Raw genomic sequence first — 16,403 nt, forward strand, 5'->3', positions numbered from 1 at the left:
GACTTCAGGGCCAACGCCGTGTCCGTCCCTGTCAGGGCCACTTTCCTGCCTGGGCCACCTGGTCACGGAGGCTGCGTGTGACCCACCTGTCCACCCTAAGTGCTCCCTCTGACTGAGACCACGACAGAGAGGGGGAAAGGTCTCGGGAGGAGGGTCAGAGGACGGTGGAGTTCCTGTCAACATTTTTGGGCAGCGAAGTCTGATTCCCCCCGAGTTTCGGGAAAGGTTGGCCTTGGCCTGAATGCACCAGATACTGACGGTCAGGGGGTCAGGGGTGAGCGGTGAGGGCCCTGCGGGCCTGGAGCTGTGGCCTGTGAGGAGGACGGAGCAGACAGCAGCAGGGGCTGCTCTTCCTGGTTGGGGAGCAAGGGCTCCCCTCCTGGTGGGTGTGGGGCCCCCCTCCCTTCCCTGAGTTGGGGGACAGGACTCACCTGGCACAGCTTTGAGTTCCCCTCAGAAGTGGGGGTCCTGGACACACTGGAGAGGACTGAGCCTGGTCGCGCACGCCCCCAGGGTCTGCCACAGGGACAGCAGTAGGGTCTTAGGCCTGGCACCCCGTGCCCTGCTCCCAGCTCTCAGGGGGTGGGAGGCTCCTTCCCAAGGGGTGGCTCTCACCCCGCCGGCCCCCTGTGGGTGCTCCTGCTGTGACCCAGACCTCTAGGTCACTCCTGCCTCACGGGGCCTTTGGGGTTTGGAGCCGGAGGAGGTGGGACACCGCTTTCCACCCCACCAAACGTACAGGGCCCCAGGAACAGCCCGCCCCACATGGCACCTCAAACCACACTCCTCCTCCTCTACGCTGCACCCCCTTCGCAGACCCCTCCTTTTTGTATTCTTTTGTGGCTTTTTCTTGCCTCTCTGAGCCTGCCTTTTCTGTATTAACACAGTGAGGGGAGCTGGCTGCTTGGACCAGGGAGGGTCTCTGTGGGAAGTCCCAGGACCATCTGCGAGGGGAGGGCACACCTGGCAGGTGGTATGGGCATCCCAGCCCCTGGACAGCAGGCTCTGCAGCTGCACCGAGTGTTGTTCCACAAACTGCTCACACTGAGGGAGGAGAAAGACATGGTGAGGGTGGGCCAGGCCCACTGCAGCACGCTCCTGCCTTGCCATGCTGGCCTCTCCACTTTTCTGGGTCCCTCCAGGGCTCCCTCCGACCTGGTGTAGGTCCAGGCATCAGGCCCCAAGCAGCTGGCATGGGCTGAAATGTGCGTTTATGTCGGGAAACCCAGGCAGAGGGCCAGAATCTTAGCCACTACCATTCCCTCCCCCCAGATTTCAGTTCCAGAAGAAATGTAAGGCTCGTCTGGTCCTTGCGATGTGATGCGGTGGGCGGCGGGGCTGAGGGGGACGGAGAGGGGAGCACTGTGCGGAGAGCTGCCTCCGGGACCTCTCACTGGACGAAGGGCGTCTCCTGTCGTCCCAGTACTGCGGCTCTGGGGCTCTCCGCAGCTGGGTTTGCCCCTAGTGAGTCACACTGGGAGGAGGGATGGGGCGGGGCAGGCAGACCATGGAGGGAAGGCCAGGTCCTCTCCTGCACCAGCTGGCCCTGGAGTGGCTCATCTCCGGAGAGATAACCGGCCTCACACTTCGTCCATGAGGGGGGCCTGCTGGTCCTCTGAGCCCACGCCCTTTGTCTGGAGGCCACTCCTGACCAGTCCTATCACTGTGGCCCACCCCGGCTGAGCTCCTCATCAGCAGGGTTCGGCCCGCCCTGTGTACCTCTGGCTCACAAGCCTTTCCTGGCTCAATCCTCAGCTGTGGGCAAGCCCTGGGTCCCGAGTGCCCACTGCCAGCCCCGCACCTTCTGCCTGTCCATCCAGAAGCGGAGGCAGGCCTGGCGCATGGCCTGCGGCACGGCCTGCTCGCTGCTGTTCCCCGCCTGGGTGATCACGGACACGCAGAGGCGGCACTCGGGGTCTTGCGGTAGCCACTCTCCTGGCAGGGGCCCCGGAGCGGAGAGACCTAGACAGGAAACAGTCAAGGTGCCCTGCAGAGGTGTTCAGTTCCCGTCCTCACTGGTGCAGTGCGGGGGCCAGAGAGGGAGGGGTCACGCAGAGCTGGGGTGGGGGTGAGCGTGGGCAATGGCAGGGCCGGGGCAGCAGGCTCACCGAGGCCCACGCCATCCTCGCTGGAGCACCGGAGGACAAGGCCGCAGACCAGGTGGGGCAGCATGCGGCCCAGCAGCACGTCCAACATGATGACAGTGTAGCGCTCAGCCAGGCACTGGCAGATGCCGCCAGCCACCAGGGGTACCACATGGCATACCTGGGCCACGACCGGGGCCAGTGAACCCTGGGGCGGGGCGGAAAGAGGGTGGGCTGGGACCTTTCCTTGCAAGGTCTATCTGCTCTGTGCCAGGGCCAGCTGGGCACCTTGTAGACCTTGCCTTCTTCCCCCCTGAGAATTACACTGTTTACAGGTAAGGACCCTGAGCACTGTGGAGTCCAGGGGACCTGCCCACAATCAGTCAGTGAGCACAGGAGCCAGGCCGTGGACCCAGCTCTGACTAACGACTGAAATTGCCGAAAGGGTCACAGCTAGCCCAGACACGTGGGTGCCACCAAGGTCACGCAGCCTGGAGGGGAGCTGGAACCACATCTGTGCCTTCTCCCTCCTGACCCACAGGGTAGATTAGTCTGTGCTCCTGAGTCAGCACGTCCAGGTTTCGGGAGTTTCCCCACCACCTTTCCCAACTTCACACACGAGGTCCAGCTGCAGGGCAGGGCGGAGGCCGCAGGGACACCGGCTTAGCCTTCCCTCCTCCATTCACTCGACCAGACCAGCACGTGCAAGGGACCTGCGGGCGACCAGCTGGTCTCAGCCCTGCTCCTGCTTGCAGCCCCTGCGAGGAGTGGGCACAGGGCAGCGTATGGGCGTGATGCCTTCCAAACAGGTGCATTTCATGCCCAGCCAGTGTGGCTCAGTGGTTGAGTGTCGACCCCTGCACCAAGAGGTCACCGGTTCAATTCCCGGTCAGGGCACATGCCCAGGTGGTGGGTCTGATCCCCAGTGGGGGGCATGCAGGAGGCGGCCAGTTGATGTTCTCTCTCATCAATGTTTCTATCTCTCTCTCCCTCTCCCTTCCTCTCTCTCTAAAATCAATAAAGGAAAAATAAAATAAAATAACAACAAGCACTTTTCACCAAATGTATCCACCTACTTGCCTGGGAACCCACACTCGTCCCCCAGAGGATCCCGTTCTGTCAAAGGCCGGCCCATCCTCTCTGCACCTGCTCCTCGGGCACAAGCGCCTCTCTCTGCGTTTCCCTCTCTCCTTCCTCGTTACTCCCTCCCGCCCATCGACTGGTCTCATCGGCATGCGGACATGCTAACTTAGCTTCTGGCATTAAGAAGCTTCACCCATCTCTGCTCTCCTTCTCTGAAGAAGGTCTTTCATTTTTTTATCCTCACCTGAAGACATTTTTGCATTTATCTTCAGATAGAGCGGGAGGGAGAGAGGAAGGAAGAGAGAGAGAGAGAAACATCGATGTGAGAGACACATCGAGTGGCTGCCACCCACACGATCCCAACCAGGCCGGGGACAAACTGCAACCGAGGTATGTGCCCTTAGCGGAACCGAACCCAGGACTCTCTGGTCCGCAGGTCGTCACTCCAACCGCTGAAGCAAACAGGCCAGGGCCTGAAAAACACCTTGACAGAGTTGTCCACACTGGCCATTCCATTTCTGTTCCTCCATTCTCCCTGGAACCCCCTCCATCTGGGCTTCTGTCTCCATCACTCCTCCAAAACAGCTCTCTAGGTCACAGTGACCTCTATTGCACATCCTCTGGTCAGGTCTTGTCTTGATCCGCCAGCCCAGGTGACTACACCCTCCTTCTCCAAACGCCTTCTTTGGGCTTCCATGACTGCACGCATGGTGTCCGCCTCACTGACTAACCCTAAGGCTCTTTGGCTGGCATCTGCCTTTGCTTGACTGAGATTCCCCTCCACTCTGTCCACACCATGGCCCTGGATGAGCCCACTCAGTCCCTGGCACTGAAATCTTGTCCATAGCCAGCGGCTCTTAGATTGATGTCTCTGCCTGACCTTTGTCTAAGGCTTGGGTGTTTGGCTGCTTGCTAGACATATTCTCTCTCTCTCTTTTTTTTTTTTATCCTCACCCGAGGACATTTTTTCATTTTTTGTTCAGATAGAGTGGGAGGGAGAGAGAGGAAGAGAGAGAGAGAGAGAGAAGCATCGACGTGAAAGGGTCACATCGAGTGGCTGCCATCCACATGACCAACCAGGGCCGGGGACAAACTGCAACTGAGGTACATGCCCTTAGCGGGAACCGAACCCGGGTCTCTCTGGACCGCAGGCCGATGCTCTAACCGCTGAGCCAAACCGGCCAGGGCTGGACATATCCTCTTGCATGTCACATAGGCACCTCAAACGTCACATGAGTGGGAAAGAGCTCCTTATTTTTCTGCCCAAGACTGTGTCTCCTCAGTTTACCCATCTCAGCTGGTGGCATTACCAAAGACCAGGTTCCTCCGGCCAAAGTCCACCGTCACCACGGATTCCGCTTCTGTCCTCACTCCCCAGGTCCCATTCGTCACCAAGTCCTGCTCAGCCGGCCTCCCCAACATGTCCCCAGTCTCCGCTCTTAGTTCCAGCTTCCTCATTTCTATTTCTGCGGTCATTTAATTACTCTCCTTGCTTCTCATCTGCCAGTGCCTTCTTCAAAGAGCAGGAGAGTGGGCTTTCTAACGTGTAAATCAGATCATGGCACCTCCCACCGGAAACCCTTTACCAGCTGTAAAATGCATTCAGAAGGAAACCGGTGTGTCTTACCTCCGCGAAGACTCCCACGCGGCCCGGCTGCACTACCCTCTGCTCCTTTCTCCGACCACTGTCCCCGCTGGAGCCACCTGGCTTTCCCCAAGCTTGCCAAGCCCGTGCTTGACCGAGGCCCTTTGTCTGTAAGGGCCTTGTTGACCTCTAGGTCTCAGCTTAATAGTCACCCTCTCAGAGATTTGCCCTGACCAACCAGCCAAAGCCCACTCTCGTGTCTCTGTCCATCCCCTTTCTGAATTTGTTTTTGGCTGGACTGGGCAATCTGAGCTGCCCTGCCCTTGACCTGGGCGACCCTCTCTCTTTGGCCACACGCACCCCTCAGCCACCCACCCACAGCCAGAGCAGCCCAGCGGGTATCCAGCAGACCTGACTTCCCAAAGGGACCTCCTAGGTCCGCAGTCCCGCAGCCGTGAGCGGTCCCCAGGCCCTGATTATGGGTCTCTAAGAGGGCGCCTGGCACTGTGGAAACAGCGGTAAGGAAAGCCCAGTTTGGAGGAGACCAGGGATCACTTTCTGCAGCCTCCTTTCCTGGGATGGACCTGCTGCCGCAGCTCCTAGCTTGGAGAACTGAAAGGGGGCAGCGGGCAGCATGGGCCGGCCCCTCCTGGAAGGACCTAACACAGCCGCTCACGTAAGTTGGGCTATTGGCCCCAGCAGGGGTGTCCTCAGCCCGGAGATTTGGTCCCAGAGTCTCCTGCTCAGAGTCCGACCCTTGCCACCTCCTCTCTCACCAGCCAGCATCCTAAACGTGCAAGCTGGCCCCGACCCCTGCCTGGACACCCGCCGCAGTTGCCCACCCGACGGGAAACCTTGGAGCAGAAATGCTGAAAAGGAAGCCGCCTGTGCGGGACGAGGGTGGGGCTCTGCGGAGAGCCGAGGCCAGGGCTGACTCAGGGGCTTGCTCGAGGGGCGGAGAGCTGCTCACCTCACCTGTTCCAATTCTCTGCTCTGCACCTCTCACTTTCTGAAAAAAAGCTCTCCGCCGCAATGCAGAATCGGGACTGCAGGGACCTCGTGTGCTGCTGTGAGCCCTCGGTGACCGGAGGGCCTGCCTCTCTAGGAAGGGCCGGCGGGGCAGAGCCTCTCCTCACTGGGGCCCCATTTCAGGGCAGGGCAGCCTGGGCGATGGCCACTCCAGGTCTGGCCCAGGTGGGGGGGAGTCCACCCGTGGACGTTCTCCTTGTGAAAAACTAAAGCACCCGTTCCACGGAGACCACGGGGATTCCCTCCATCAGGTGCTGAGCTGCTGGAGACAAGACTGGGTCTCGTCTACTTTGTGCTTCGACACCTGCCTCGCACCTGCCTGGGGTGCACTGGGGACTGACATTGGCCGAGTGAACTCCAGGCCTGCCGCCTACCGGGCCTGAGCCTGCGCGCCGGGGTCCCCGGGGTGGGGGCACTGCACCAACGGCTCTCCCCTGACTTCTGGCAGCTAGCGGCCCCTGGGGCTGTGAGGAGGGGTATGAGGAGCGGTGGGGGAAGGTGGAGCTGTGGGGGGCCTCACCTTGGGAATCACAGTTTGCACCCGCTTTATCACAGTCCTGCAGAACCAGCAGAAGGGCAGGGGGATAGGGAACTGCTGCTCAGAGAGATCCTAGGGGAGAGAACGGCAGGGGGAGGTGGGCTGGGCACCGGAGAAGGCATCCTCCAGGCTCTGCCCCTCTTCTGCCCTCCTGCCCCAGGCCCAGCCTGCAGCTGCTCATTTCCCTCCCGTTCGCCCCACCGCGGGCCCAGGCACTCACGGGCCTCAGCTGTGTCCTAGCTCTGCGGACGCCCAGCTGTCTGGTGTGTGGGGCTTCTCACCTGTGTCTGAGGCAGGGTCTGGAGGGCCCCAGGCAGAACAGGAAGGACCAGGTGGTCCAGCAGGGGCTCCGACAGCTCTGGCCCCTGCCCCGGCTCTGGGTGCCCGGGTTGGCACAGGCCCAGGTACTTGCAGACGGCCTTTGGGTTCTGGGGAACGAGGCAGGGTGAGGGGTGGTTAGGGTGGGGAGGGAACCCTTCCTGCTGAGGCTGGCCCAAGGCCACTGTCTTTGGGCCTCGAAGGGGGAAGGGCAGGCTGTGCTTTGGAGACTGTGGTGGAGGTGGGCAGACAGCAAGGCGGAGATGGGGCCACGTGGGAACTCTGCGGCAGGGGCCTGGCAACGTGTGTGCGTGAGCGTGAGCGTGAGCAGGCACGTTCGTGAGAATGAATGCGTGTGTGAGTGTGTGTAATGCGTGTGTGTGTGTAATGGTTGGGTTGTGCGTGAGATTGAGGGTGTATATGAGCGTGTGACCGGGCGTGTGTTTGTGTGAAGGGTGTAAGGGTGTGTGTGGTGGTGCAGGTGTGCGGGCCCACCGTGTACAGCTGAGCAGACGGGACAGGGAGCTGGGTTAGGGTCAGCGTTAGGGCTGGGCACCTGGCTGAGGGGCACTGAGTTCCCTGGGCCGGCTGTGCAGGCTCTCTGTGCGTGTGATGTGTGTGGCGGGCTGGGGTGCTGTGTGTGGGTATCGGGGCCTGTGTGGGCAGGCGGTGGGGGGCCCTCACGATCTGGCTCTGGAAGTAGTCGATGACCAGCGGGAGGTAGGCGACGAGCACGCGTTGGCACTGGGGCACCAGCAGCTTCAGGGACAGGGCTCGGCACTGGCGCTCCAGGAGCTTCTGCATCGCGCCCTGGGAGGCAGACGGGAGCCGCGAGGATGGAGAGGGGACGGTCAGCCTCTGCTGCTGCCCCTGCACACAGGGCCACCCTTTTCCCAGGACACGAGTTAAGCAGTTGGGCACAGGGTGGGCCCCGTCCCCTCGGGAACAGCCGTCTTTGGCTGTGCTGCTGAGCTGCTCCTGAGACCTCCCCTGCAGCAGGTGCCTGGAGGCCCCAGGCCCGCAGGCCTACCCTTGCCCTGGAAATGGACCTTTAAGGGGCTAACCTCTTCCTGCTCTGTCCATCTCTGGGCCCCCCACCTTCACCTAGGGTCTGGGCCTCATCACCTGGAACACGGGCTCTTTGGTCATCTTGGTGAGGATGAGGATGATGTCGTTGCACTCCTGGCACAGGTCATCCTAGGGAGGGGGCCCACGGGGGGGGGGCGTGAGTGGATGGCGTGCCCCCAGCTCAAGTAGGTGAGGCTCTTTCAGGCACAGGCAACTGCCCACCATCGCATTCTACCCCATCCCCCCCAACCCACCCTATCCCTGGGGGCTCCAACCCCCAAACCCATCCAGAGCCCACCCAGCACGCCCAGACCTCCGTCCCCGTGCGTCCTTGGGGTACTCACGGCTCTCGCGTGTCCCCAGACCTCCTGCAGGCAGTGCCCCAGTGCTCTGCACTGCAAGGCTTGCTCCAGGCTTTGGCACCAAAACTCGGGGCCCTGGGCACAGGCCGGGGAGGAGGTGGTCCCTACAGCTTCTGTTTGGGGCCAGAACAACCTTGGGATCCAAGCCACACCTGGCACCCTGACCTCACCCAATCCAAGCTGGTTTTATTGGTCATGCATGGCCAGGAAACATGACGGGGTCAGACAGCTCTGGGGTCCCCCTGCCCTAGTGCCCACCAGCTGTGCGAGGTGGGACAAGCCCAGGGGCCTCACTGAGCCACAGCTCCCTCATCTTTAAAAGGAGGGTCATGGGCAGACTAGGGAAACGCCGGGCACAGAGCCAGGGCTCAGGAAGCGGTGGAGACGGTCTGGATGCCCCTCAACACCTGGCCCCAGGTGGGCGAGAGGGAGAAGCTGGGGAGACTCACCTGCACCTGGGCCACGGAGTATGGGCAGCAGCAGCAGCAGCCACAGCAGCAGGAGTGACTTGGCCATGGCACCTCCACCTCCTGGACACTCTGCTTGAGGTGAGGGCCCTTATAGCCGCGGGCGAGGCTGTGGGGACCTCACTGTTTGCCTTTGTCCTGGAGAGCCCTTCAGGTGATTTGATCCCACTTTTCCAAGCAGTGACACTCCAGCGTGCCCCCCTCCCTGACGTCCTTCCTGCTCCCTTTGCCCCTGCTCAAACTCCCGGCCTGGACACCCGGCTTCCTCCAACCAGGAGGCTCTTGAGCCCCCACACCTGGCCCCATCTCTCTGAGCTATGGGAGGGAAACTGAGGCAGGGCCAGGGCAGCCAGAGCGATCCCTCCCGCCCCTACCCCAGGCCTCTTGGGCTTCCTCTGCTCTTGAGCAACCCTCTTAAGAGCTTCCTGCCTGGCTCTCGACCCAGGGCAGCACCGGAGGGGCGGATGGGCCTCCTGGGCTCATACCCCAATCCGCCCTCACCTTTCCCCCAGAAAACTCCCGTTTCTATGGACACAGGGTTGGCCTCAGTCAGAAGAGTGTTTATATGAAACAAAGAGGAAAGTAAACGCCAGAGAGTCCATGACAAGGATGTAGGGGCTGAGACTCCCGGAGTGGCTGCTGGACAGCCCTATCCAGGGCATGTCGAGTCCTCCGGCAGAGGCTGGGGCGCAGCTGGGGGTGCAGGGGAAAGAAGCATCCTCTGCAGCTGCAGAGTGCTCAGGTCGGGCCCCACTGGGCAGGGCGCGCCCAAGGGAGAGCGCCCGTGTGACAGGCAGACGCTGCTGCCAGGAGGGGGACGCCCCAGCTCACGGCCCTCCAGGCTCCGGGACGGGCTCGAACATGCATGGCGCGGTCAGGGCAGGAACAGTACCATGATGAAAACAGTTGGACACAGGGTGGTCAAGTGACACCCCCAAGGTCACACAGGGATTCGTGTTGACCTCAAGCGGCGTCAGCATGACACACATGGTTACCATCATGAGAGTCGGCCAAGAGTGTGTGTGAATGTGTGATCGAAGTTTGGGCACCCGTGCTGTGTTCCCAGGATGGAGAGGTGGCACTAAACTGTGAAACTGTCCGGTGTGGATACAATCGGGGCTGGTGAGCAGGAGGGAGGGGCTTGGCGGACGGCTGCCTGCAGGGCCGTGTTGGTCGGAGTGGTCTAGCTGCTGTAACAAAGAGCCCTGGAGTCCACTGGTTTCCCACAGTCCACGTCTTACCCACAGCACAGTGCAGAGCAGGCTGGCTGCCGGTGGGAGGCTCTGGTCCACAGTCATTCAGGGCCCAGGTGCCCCCTCTGCTTGTCCTGCCGTCCCCTGGGGCCTGGCGTCCTCCCCGGCACATCTGGCCAGCAGGGACAGAGGGACAGAGTGGTCGAGAGGGAGGGAGGTTCAGGGTCAGGCCTGGGAGTGGTGTCCTACATTTCTGCTGTCAGCTCACTGGCCAGACTCAGTCATGTGTTCCCACCACACGCGGGGAAGGCTGGCAGACCTCATGTCCCTGCGTGCTGGGGGAAAGGAGAATGGAGCTGGACACATGGCATTGTCTCAAACCCACCGAACCGAATACGAAACTGTGTGTGGATGTGGAATTTCCGGACAGCGGTTCCATGGTTCCCATGAAATCCTCAGGAGGCATCAGTATCGCCACGTTGTTGAAAGCTGCCATCCAAGAGCATAAATTAAAAGAAACAAAAAGCCAGCCATTGGTCAAACTGCCCTGGCCCTGGGCGGGGGAAGGTGTCCCACCTCATGGTCCCTAGGTTGGGTCCCTGCTTCCCCTTGCCACCCTCACTACACTTTTGGATTAAAACTTGGCTTCTCGGGGGGGCGTGGCTACTGGGAGAGCCTGCGCAGATCTGCTGGACAGGCAGGCTGTGCTCCTGGCCCCTGTGAGTGAATACTCTTACTGTGAACGAATAAAGAAACAGTCGGAAAAAGATTCTGTTAGCCTCCCCGTGGACGCCGACCTTCATTAACTTGAGTTTGTTTGTAAGAGATGGCTTCAATCCTGGTGTGTGACAATTTGACATTTCTGGGGGCCAGTGCCTCAGGACCAAGCTACAGAGTTTGTGATTTCTGCCTGGCACCGTGCCCGGGCCCACCACGCCATCTAGAACGTGACGTTGGCACATTCCTGGAAAGGGAAGCCCTCGGACTGCCTCCCTCCTCCCCCTGTCCAGAGCCTATGAGACCAGCTGTAGACAGCTGACCTACAGAGAATCAGTCCAGCCCTGGCCAGTTTGGTTCAGCGGTTAGAGCATTGGCCTGTGGATTAGAGAGACTGGGGTTCGGTTCCCGCTAAGCCTTAGTGGCTAAGGGCATGTACCTCGGTTGCTGTTTGTCCCCGGCCCTGCTTGGGGTTGTGTGGGTGGCAACCAGTCGATGTGTCTCTCTCACATCGATGTTTCTCTCTCTCTCTTCCCACCTCTCTCCCTTCAGCTCTATCTGAAGATAAATGCAAAAAATGTCCTCGGATGAGGATAAAAAAAAAAGAATCGGTCCATAGGCATGGCTAAGCCTATGTTTTTTTGTTTTTTTTAATTCTCACCCGAGGACATTTTTTCATTTTTTGTTCAGACAGAGCAGGAGGGAGAGGGAGGAGGAGAGAGAGAGAGAGAAACATTGACATGAAAGGGACACATCGAGTAGCCGCCACCCACGTGACCCAACCAGGGCCGGGGACAGACTGCAACCGAGGTACGTGCCCTCAGTGGAAACCGAACCTGGGTCTCTCTGGGCTGCAGGCCAACGCTCTAACCGCTGAGCCAAACTGGCCAGGGTAAGCTGATGGGTTTTGAGTTGGAAGATGGGAGCTGAGTCAGCTGGTCATGGGACAGGAGAGAAGCAAGTGTGTGAAGAATCAAGTCGAACAATGGTGCGTTACAAAGAGAGTCCCCAACTACAGAGTGGCCTGGAGCAAATCAAAGCCGTGCTTTCTACTGTCTAGGGAGGCCGTTACTGAAAAACAGAAAACAAGTGTCAATGAGGATGTGGACTAATTGGAAACTAGTGCATTACTGGTGGAAATGTAAAGGGTGCGATTGGTGTGAAAAGCAGTTTGTGCGAAACAGTTCTTTAAAAAGTTGAACACAGAATGACCTTATGATTCAGTAATTCCACTCTTACTTATGTATCCAGTGAGAATGGAAACAGGGGCTGCAACAGAGAGGGTACACCCGAGTCCTCAGTGTGTTATTCATGATGCTAAGTGCCCCTCAACAGATGGATGAAGAAACAAAATATGGTATATGCATGCAATGGAATATTATTTGGCCATAAAAAGGAAATGAAATTCTTCTTCTTTTTCCAAATATTTTTATTGATTTTGAGAGAGGAAGGGAGAGGGAGAGGGAGAGAAACATTGATGTGAGAGCAGAACATCGATCGGCTGCCTCCTGCACGCCCCCTACCGGGGATTGAGCCCACGTCTGGGGTATGTGCCCTGACTGGGAATCGAACAGGCCACCTTTCAGTGCACGGGATGACGCCCAATCAACTGAGCCACACCAAATAGGGCAAATTCTGACTTTTAAAAAAATTCTCACCCGAGGATATTTTTTTTCCATTTATCTTCAGATAGAGTGGGAGGGAGTGTGGGAGGGAGAGAGAGAGAGAGAGAGAGAGAGAGAGAGAGACATCCATGTGAGAGAGATACATTGACTGGTTGCTTCCCGCACAACCCCAGCCAGGACTGAGGACTGAACTACAACTGAGGTATGCACCCTTGACTGGAATTGAACCTGCAAGTCTTTGGTCCACGGGCCAATGCTCTAACCATTAAGCCAAACCAGCCAGGGCCAACTTCTGACTTTTTACGAGAGTTTATTTGAGCCTTGAAAACATGATGCTCAGTGAAATTCGCCAGACACACAAGGACAAATACTCTGATTCTACTTACGTGAGGTACCGAGAGTAGTCAAACTCACAGAGACAGAGAGCAGATTAGAGCCATCGGGGTTGGGGAGGTGGAGAATGGGGAGGGAGTCTTCAAAGAGCACAGAGTTTCTATCTGGGGTGAGGGAAAAGTTCTGGACACGGAAGGAGGTGATGGTTGTACAACAGTGTGCATGTGCTTCATGCCACTGAGCTGTGCACTTAGAAATGGTCACAGTGAATACATTTCTTTCTTTTTCAGGCCACTCAGTTTGGTCATTTGTTATGGCAAGCCTGGGAAACTAACAGCAGCCCACCCCACTTCCCCTTGTCCACGCCAGGAGCCTGAGCCCTTATTTTTCTTTAAAATATTTTTTCTTTATTGATTTTTTAGAGAGAGGAAGGGAGAAGGAGAGAGATGGAAATGAGAGAGAACATCGATTGGCTGCCTCCTGCATGCCCCCCACTGGGTATGTGGCCCACCACCTGGGCATGTGCCCTGACCGGGAATCGCACCAGCGACCTCTTGGCGCATGGGTGGATGCTCACCCACTGAGCCACACCGGCTGGGCCTGAGCCCGTATTTTTCTTTCATTTATTTATTTATTTATTTATTTATTTATTTATTTATTTATTTATTTATTTATTTTTCATCCTCACCTGAGGACATTTTTCCATTTTTTGTACAGACAGAGTGGGAGGGAGAGAGAGGAAGAGAGAGAGAGAGAAACATCGATGTGAAAGGGACACATCAAGTGCCTGCCACCCGCACGACCAACCAGGGCCAGGGACAAACTGCAACCGAGGTACGTGCCCTTAGCGGGAACCGAACCCGGGTCTCTCTGGACCGCAGGCCGACGCTCTAACCGCTGAGCCAAACCGGCCAGGGCTGAGCTCGTATTTTTCAAACCTGAAGTGACAGGTGCCACGTTCATGGCAAGCACACTGCTGGTTACTGTTCTGCGTGTGCTCTGTGACCACCGCGGAGGCCTGGGCGAGATCTGGGTTTCGCATCTCAATGCAGAATAGACTCTGAGAGTGTCCACGGTGAGCGACATGTGACTTCTGTGTCAGGGATGTTCTCTCTCAACATCTGTCAGGCGTCTCTTCCCTCAGGGCTCTGACTGACACTTATTTGTTTATCCTCCCCGTCAGGAGTACGCCTCTCTCCGTCTGTAGTTGGACACTTGGCACAGGAAGGAAACGTGTCTGTCTCATCCATTGTTGGTTCTCAGGACCCAGCAGGGTGCCAGGAGCATGCTGGCTGCCTACCCCACGGATTACCCTTCTGTTTTTCTGTTTTGCTAATAGAATCCACATTTTGTTCAGGTTCTGAGCGTTTTGGAGAACTGATTTTTTGCCCCAGCCCTAGGGATGGACCACGAGTAGGCCAAGCCACTCCCCTTTGCCAGTAGTTACTTCGAGGGGAGCATGTGTTCAGGTTGTAGCAGCCAGACCTGACGGAAGTCTGTGGGGGAAAGCGAGGGTGGGTGCACCTCTGGGAAATGTTTCCTTCCTGGTCAGAAGAGACAGACGGGGAGAAACGCCTTTCCCCTTTGGGCATTCCTATGCCAAGATGAGATGCTGGAGCACTGGCAGCCACTCTGTCTCAAGAAGGGAGAGAGGAAAAGCCCAGAGAAGCAGCTCTGACCTGGCTGAGCTACCGATGAATGAACCCTCAACCCTTCTTTTTCTGTTTATACAATTTCTCATCAGATATTCTGTTATGGGCAGCTCACATCATAACCGAAAGCAGAAGGAAGGAAAGAAGGGAGGGAGAAAGGAAGGGAGGAAGGAGGGAAGTAAGTCTATTCTTTCCGTCCTTTATATGCAGATTAAATTCCATGTCCTCCCCCTCAACCAAGATGGGTTCTGGGAAAGGAGAGTGGAGAGAGCTGCCCCAGTCACACCTGTGAGAGGCTGGGGTGCAAGGACGCCACGGAGAGCATAACCCAGGAAACGCAGGAAGAAGGCATTTCTTTCACTATTGACAACAGGATGTTCTCAGAGACAGCCAGAAATATTTGAAGTGGAGGAGACTTTTAAGGGATGAAATTCTTGCAATAGCTGGAAGGGAGGGACCCTGGAAGTTCCAGTTGTGATAACCTAAAAAGATAATGGTTCTATATATGTTTTAAGAATGTAATTTAAAAATGATTAAAAAAAAGTTAATGTTAGAGAGAGAAAGGAAGGGAGAGGAAGAGAGAAACATTGATGAGCAAGAACGTCGATTGGCCGCCTCCCGCATGACCCCACTGGGGATGGAACCCACAACCTGGGCTTGTGTCCTGACTGGGAATCGAAGCAGCGACCTCTTGGTACATGGGTTGATGCTCAACCAATGAGCCACACCAATCAGGCTGGCTCTATTCACCTATTCATTCATACATTCAATTAAAATATATATAATGGACAACATGTTAGGCACTATTCTAGGCACTGAAGATACAAGACTTAAAAAATTTTTTTCTTTATTGATTTAAGAGAGTCCTGGCCAGTATTGCTCAGTGGTTAGAGCATCAGCCTGCGGCCCAGAGAGACCCGGGTTCAGTTCCCGCTAAGGGCATGTACCTCGGTTGCAGTTTGTCCCCAGCCCTGGTTGGTCATGCGGGTGGCAGCCACTCGATGTGTCCCTTTCATGTCGATGTTTCTCTCTCTCTCTCTCTCTCTCTCTCCCTTTCTCTCCCTCCCACTCCATCTGAACAAAACGTGGAAAAATGTCCTTCGGTGAGGATAAAAAAAAAAAAAAAGAGAGAGAGAGAGAGAGGAAGGGAGAGGGAGAGAGAGAAACATTAACATGAGAGCAAAACATCAATTAACTGCCTCCTGCATGCTGCCTACTGGGGATCTGTCCCACAACCCAGGCACGCGCCCTGACCGGGAATCAAAATGGTGACCTTTCAGTGCACGGGAGTCACCAACTGAGCCACACTGGCCAGGGCTATAGTAACCCTGTTTAAGTTCACAGTTCAATGGTATTAAGCCCAAGCACATTGTTGTGCAACCATCACAACCATCCATTTGGAGGTGTTCATCTTCCCAAACAGAAACCCTGTATCCAATAAACAATAAATAACTCCTATTTACCTTGGCCCCTGGCAGCCACCATTCTGTTCCTGCCTCTGTGATTTTGATTTCTACTCTAGGTACCTCATATGAGGGGAGTCACACAGTATTTGTCTTCTTGTCACTGGCTTATTTCACTGAGCATCATATCCTTAAGGTTCATTCTCAAGGTTCATCCATGTTGTAACATGTGTCAGGATTTCCTTCCTTTTTTTTTTTTTATCCTCACCCGAGGACACTTTTTTTTTTTTTGCATTTATCTTCAGATAGAGTGGGAGGGAGAGAAGGAGGAAGTGAGAGAGAGAAATCGATGTGAGAGAGATACATCGAATGGTCGCCACTTACACAACCCCAACCAGGGCCAGGGACAAACTGCAACCTTAACGGGAACCGAACCCAGGACTCCCTGGTCCACGGGCCAAAGCTCTAACCATTGAGCAACCAGCCAGGGCAGAATTTCCTTCCTTTTTTTTTTTTTTATCCTCACCCGAGGACATTTTTCGATATTTTGTTCAGATAGAGTGGGAGGGAGAGAGAAGAAGAGAGAGAGAGAAACATCGACGTGAAAGGGACACATCGAGTGGCCGCCACCCGCACGACCTGACCAGGGCCGGGGACAAACTACAGCCGAAGTACATGCCCTTAGCGGGAACCGAATCCGGGTCTCTGTAGACCGCAGGCCAACCTTCTAACCGCTGAGCCAAACCGGCCAGGGCGGACTTTTTTTTTTCCTTCCTTTTTGAGGCTGAATAATATTCCATTGTGTGTGTGTGACATTTTGTTTATGGAATTGTGAATCTTTTAAATGTTCCTCGAATTGCTCCTGTAGGCTGTGGCTGCCATCAGCTTGGAGGGGATCTGCGTCCATGGGTAGTTTTTTTTTCCCTACGTTACTGGCCCAGCCTCC

The 16,403-nt window shown here is 56.6% G+C and overlaps 1 protein-coding gene across 1 annotated transcript; it reads right to left on the bottom strand.

Moving 5' to 3' along the window:
- Positions 1 to 453: 453 nt before the first annotated feature.
- On the bottom strand, positions 454 to 8,583 carry SFTPB (surfactant protein B). The gene is made up of 10 exons (XM_036263485.1): positions 8,517 to 8,583; positions 8,050 to 8,180; positions 7,763 to 7,834; positions 7,322 to 7,447; positions 6,601 to 6,747; positions 6,302 to 6,391; positions 2,109 to 2,292; positions 1,802 to 1,962; positions 964 to 1,044; positions 454 to 516 (listed from the first exon to the last, which is right to left on the bottom strand). Exons 1-10 carry the CDS (start codon positions 8,581 to 8,583, stop codon positions 454 to 456), a joined length of 1,122 nt encoding a protein of 373 aa, XP_036119378.1.
- Between the last annotated feature and the right edge of the window lie 7,820 nt (positions 8,584 to 16,403).

The sequence above is a fragment of the Molossus molossus genome, unplaced genomic scaffold (genome assembly GCF_014108415.1).
Source record: "Molossus molossus isolate mMolMol1 unplaced genomic scaffold, mMolMol1.p scaffold_m16_p_15, whole genome shotgun sequence".
NCBI lineage: Eukaryota > Metazoa > Chordata > Mammalia > Chiroptera > Molossidae > Molossus > Molossus molossus.

What these genes read in the sequence shown, in the direction of transcription:
- SFTPB (XM_036263485.1), bottom strand. Translation starts at nt 8,583, where the DNA reads ATGGCCAAGTCACTCCTGCTGCTGTGGCTGCTGCTGCTGCTGCCCATA. An exon ending in TCTGGGGACACGCGAGAGCC is followed by an intron (nt 7,835 to 8,049) that starts GTGAGTACCCCA and finishes CCCCCTCCCTAG; the next exon opens with GATGACCTGTGCCAGGAGTG. An exon ending in CGAGGATGGCGTGGGCCTCG is followed by an intron (nt 1,963 to 2,108) that starts GTGAGCCTGCTG and finishes TTTCCTGTCTAG; the next exon opens with GTCTCTCCGCTCCGGGGCCC.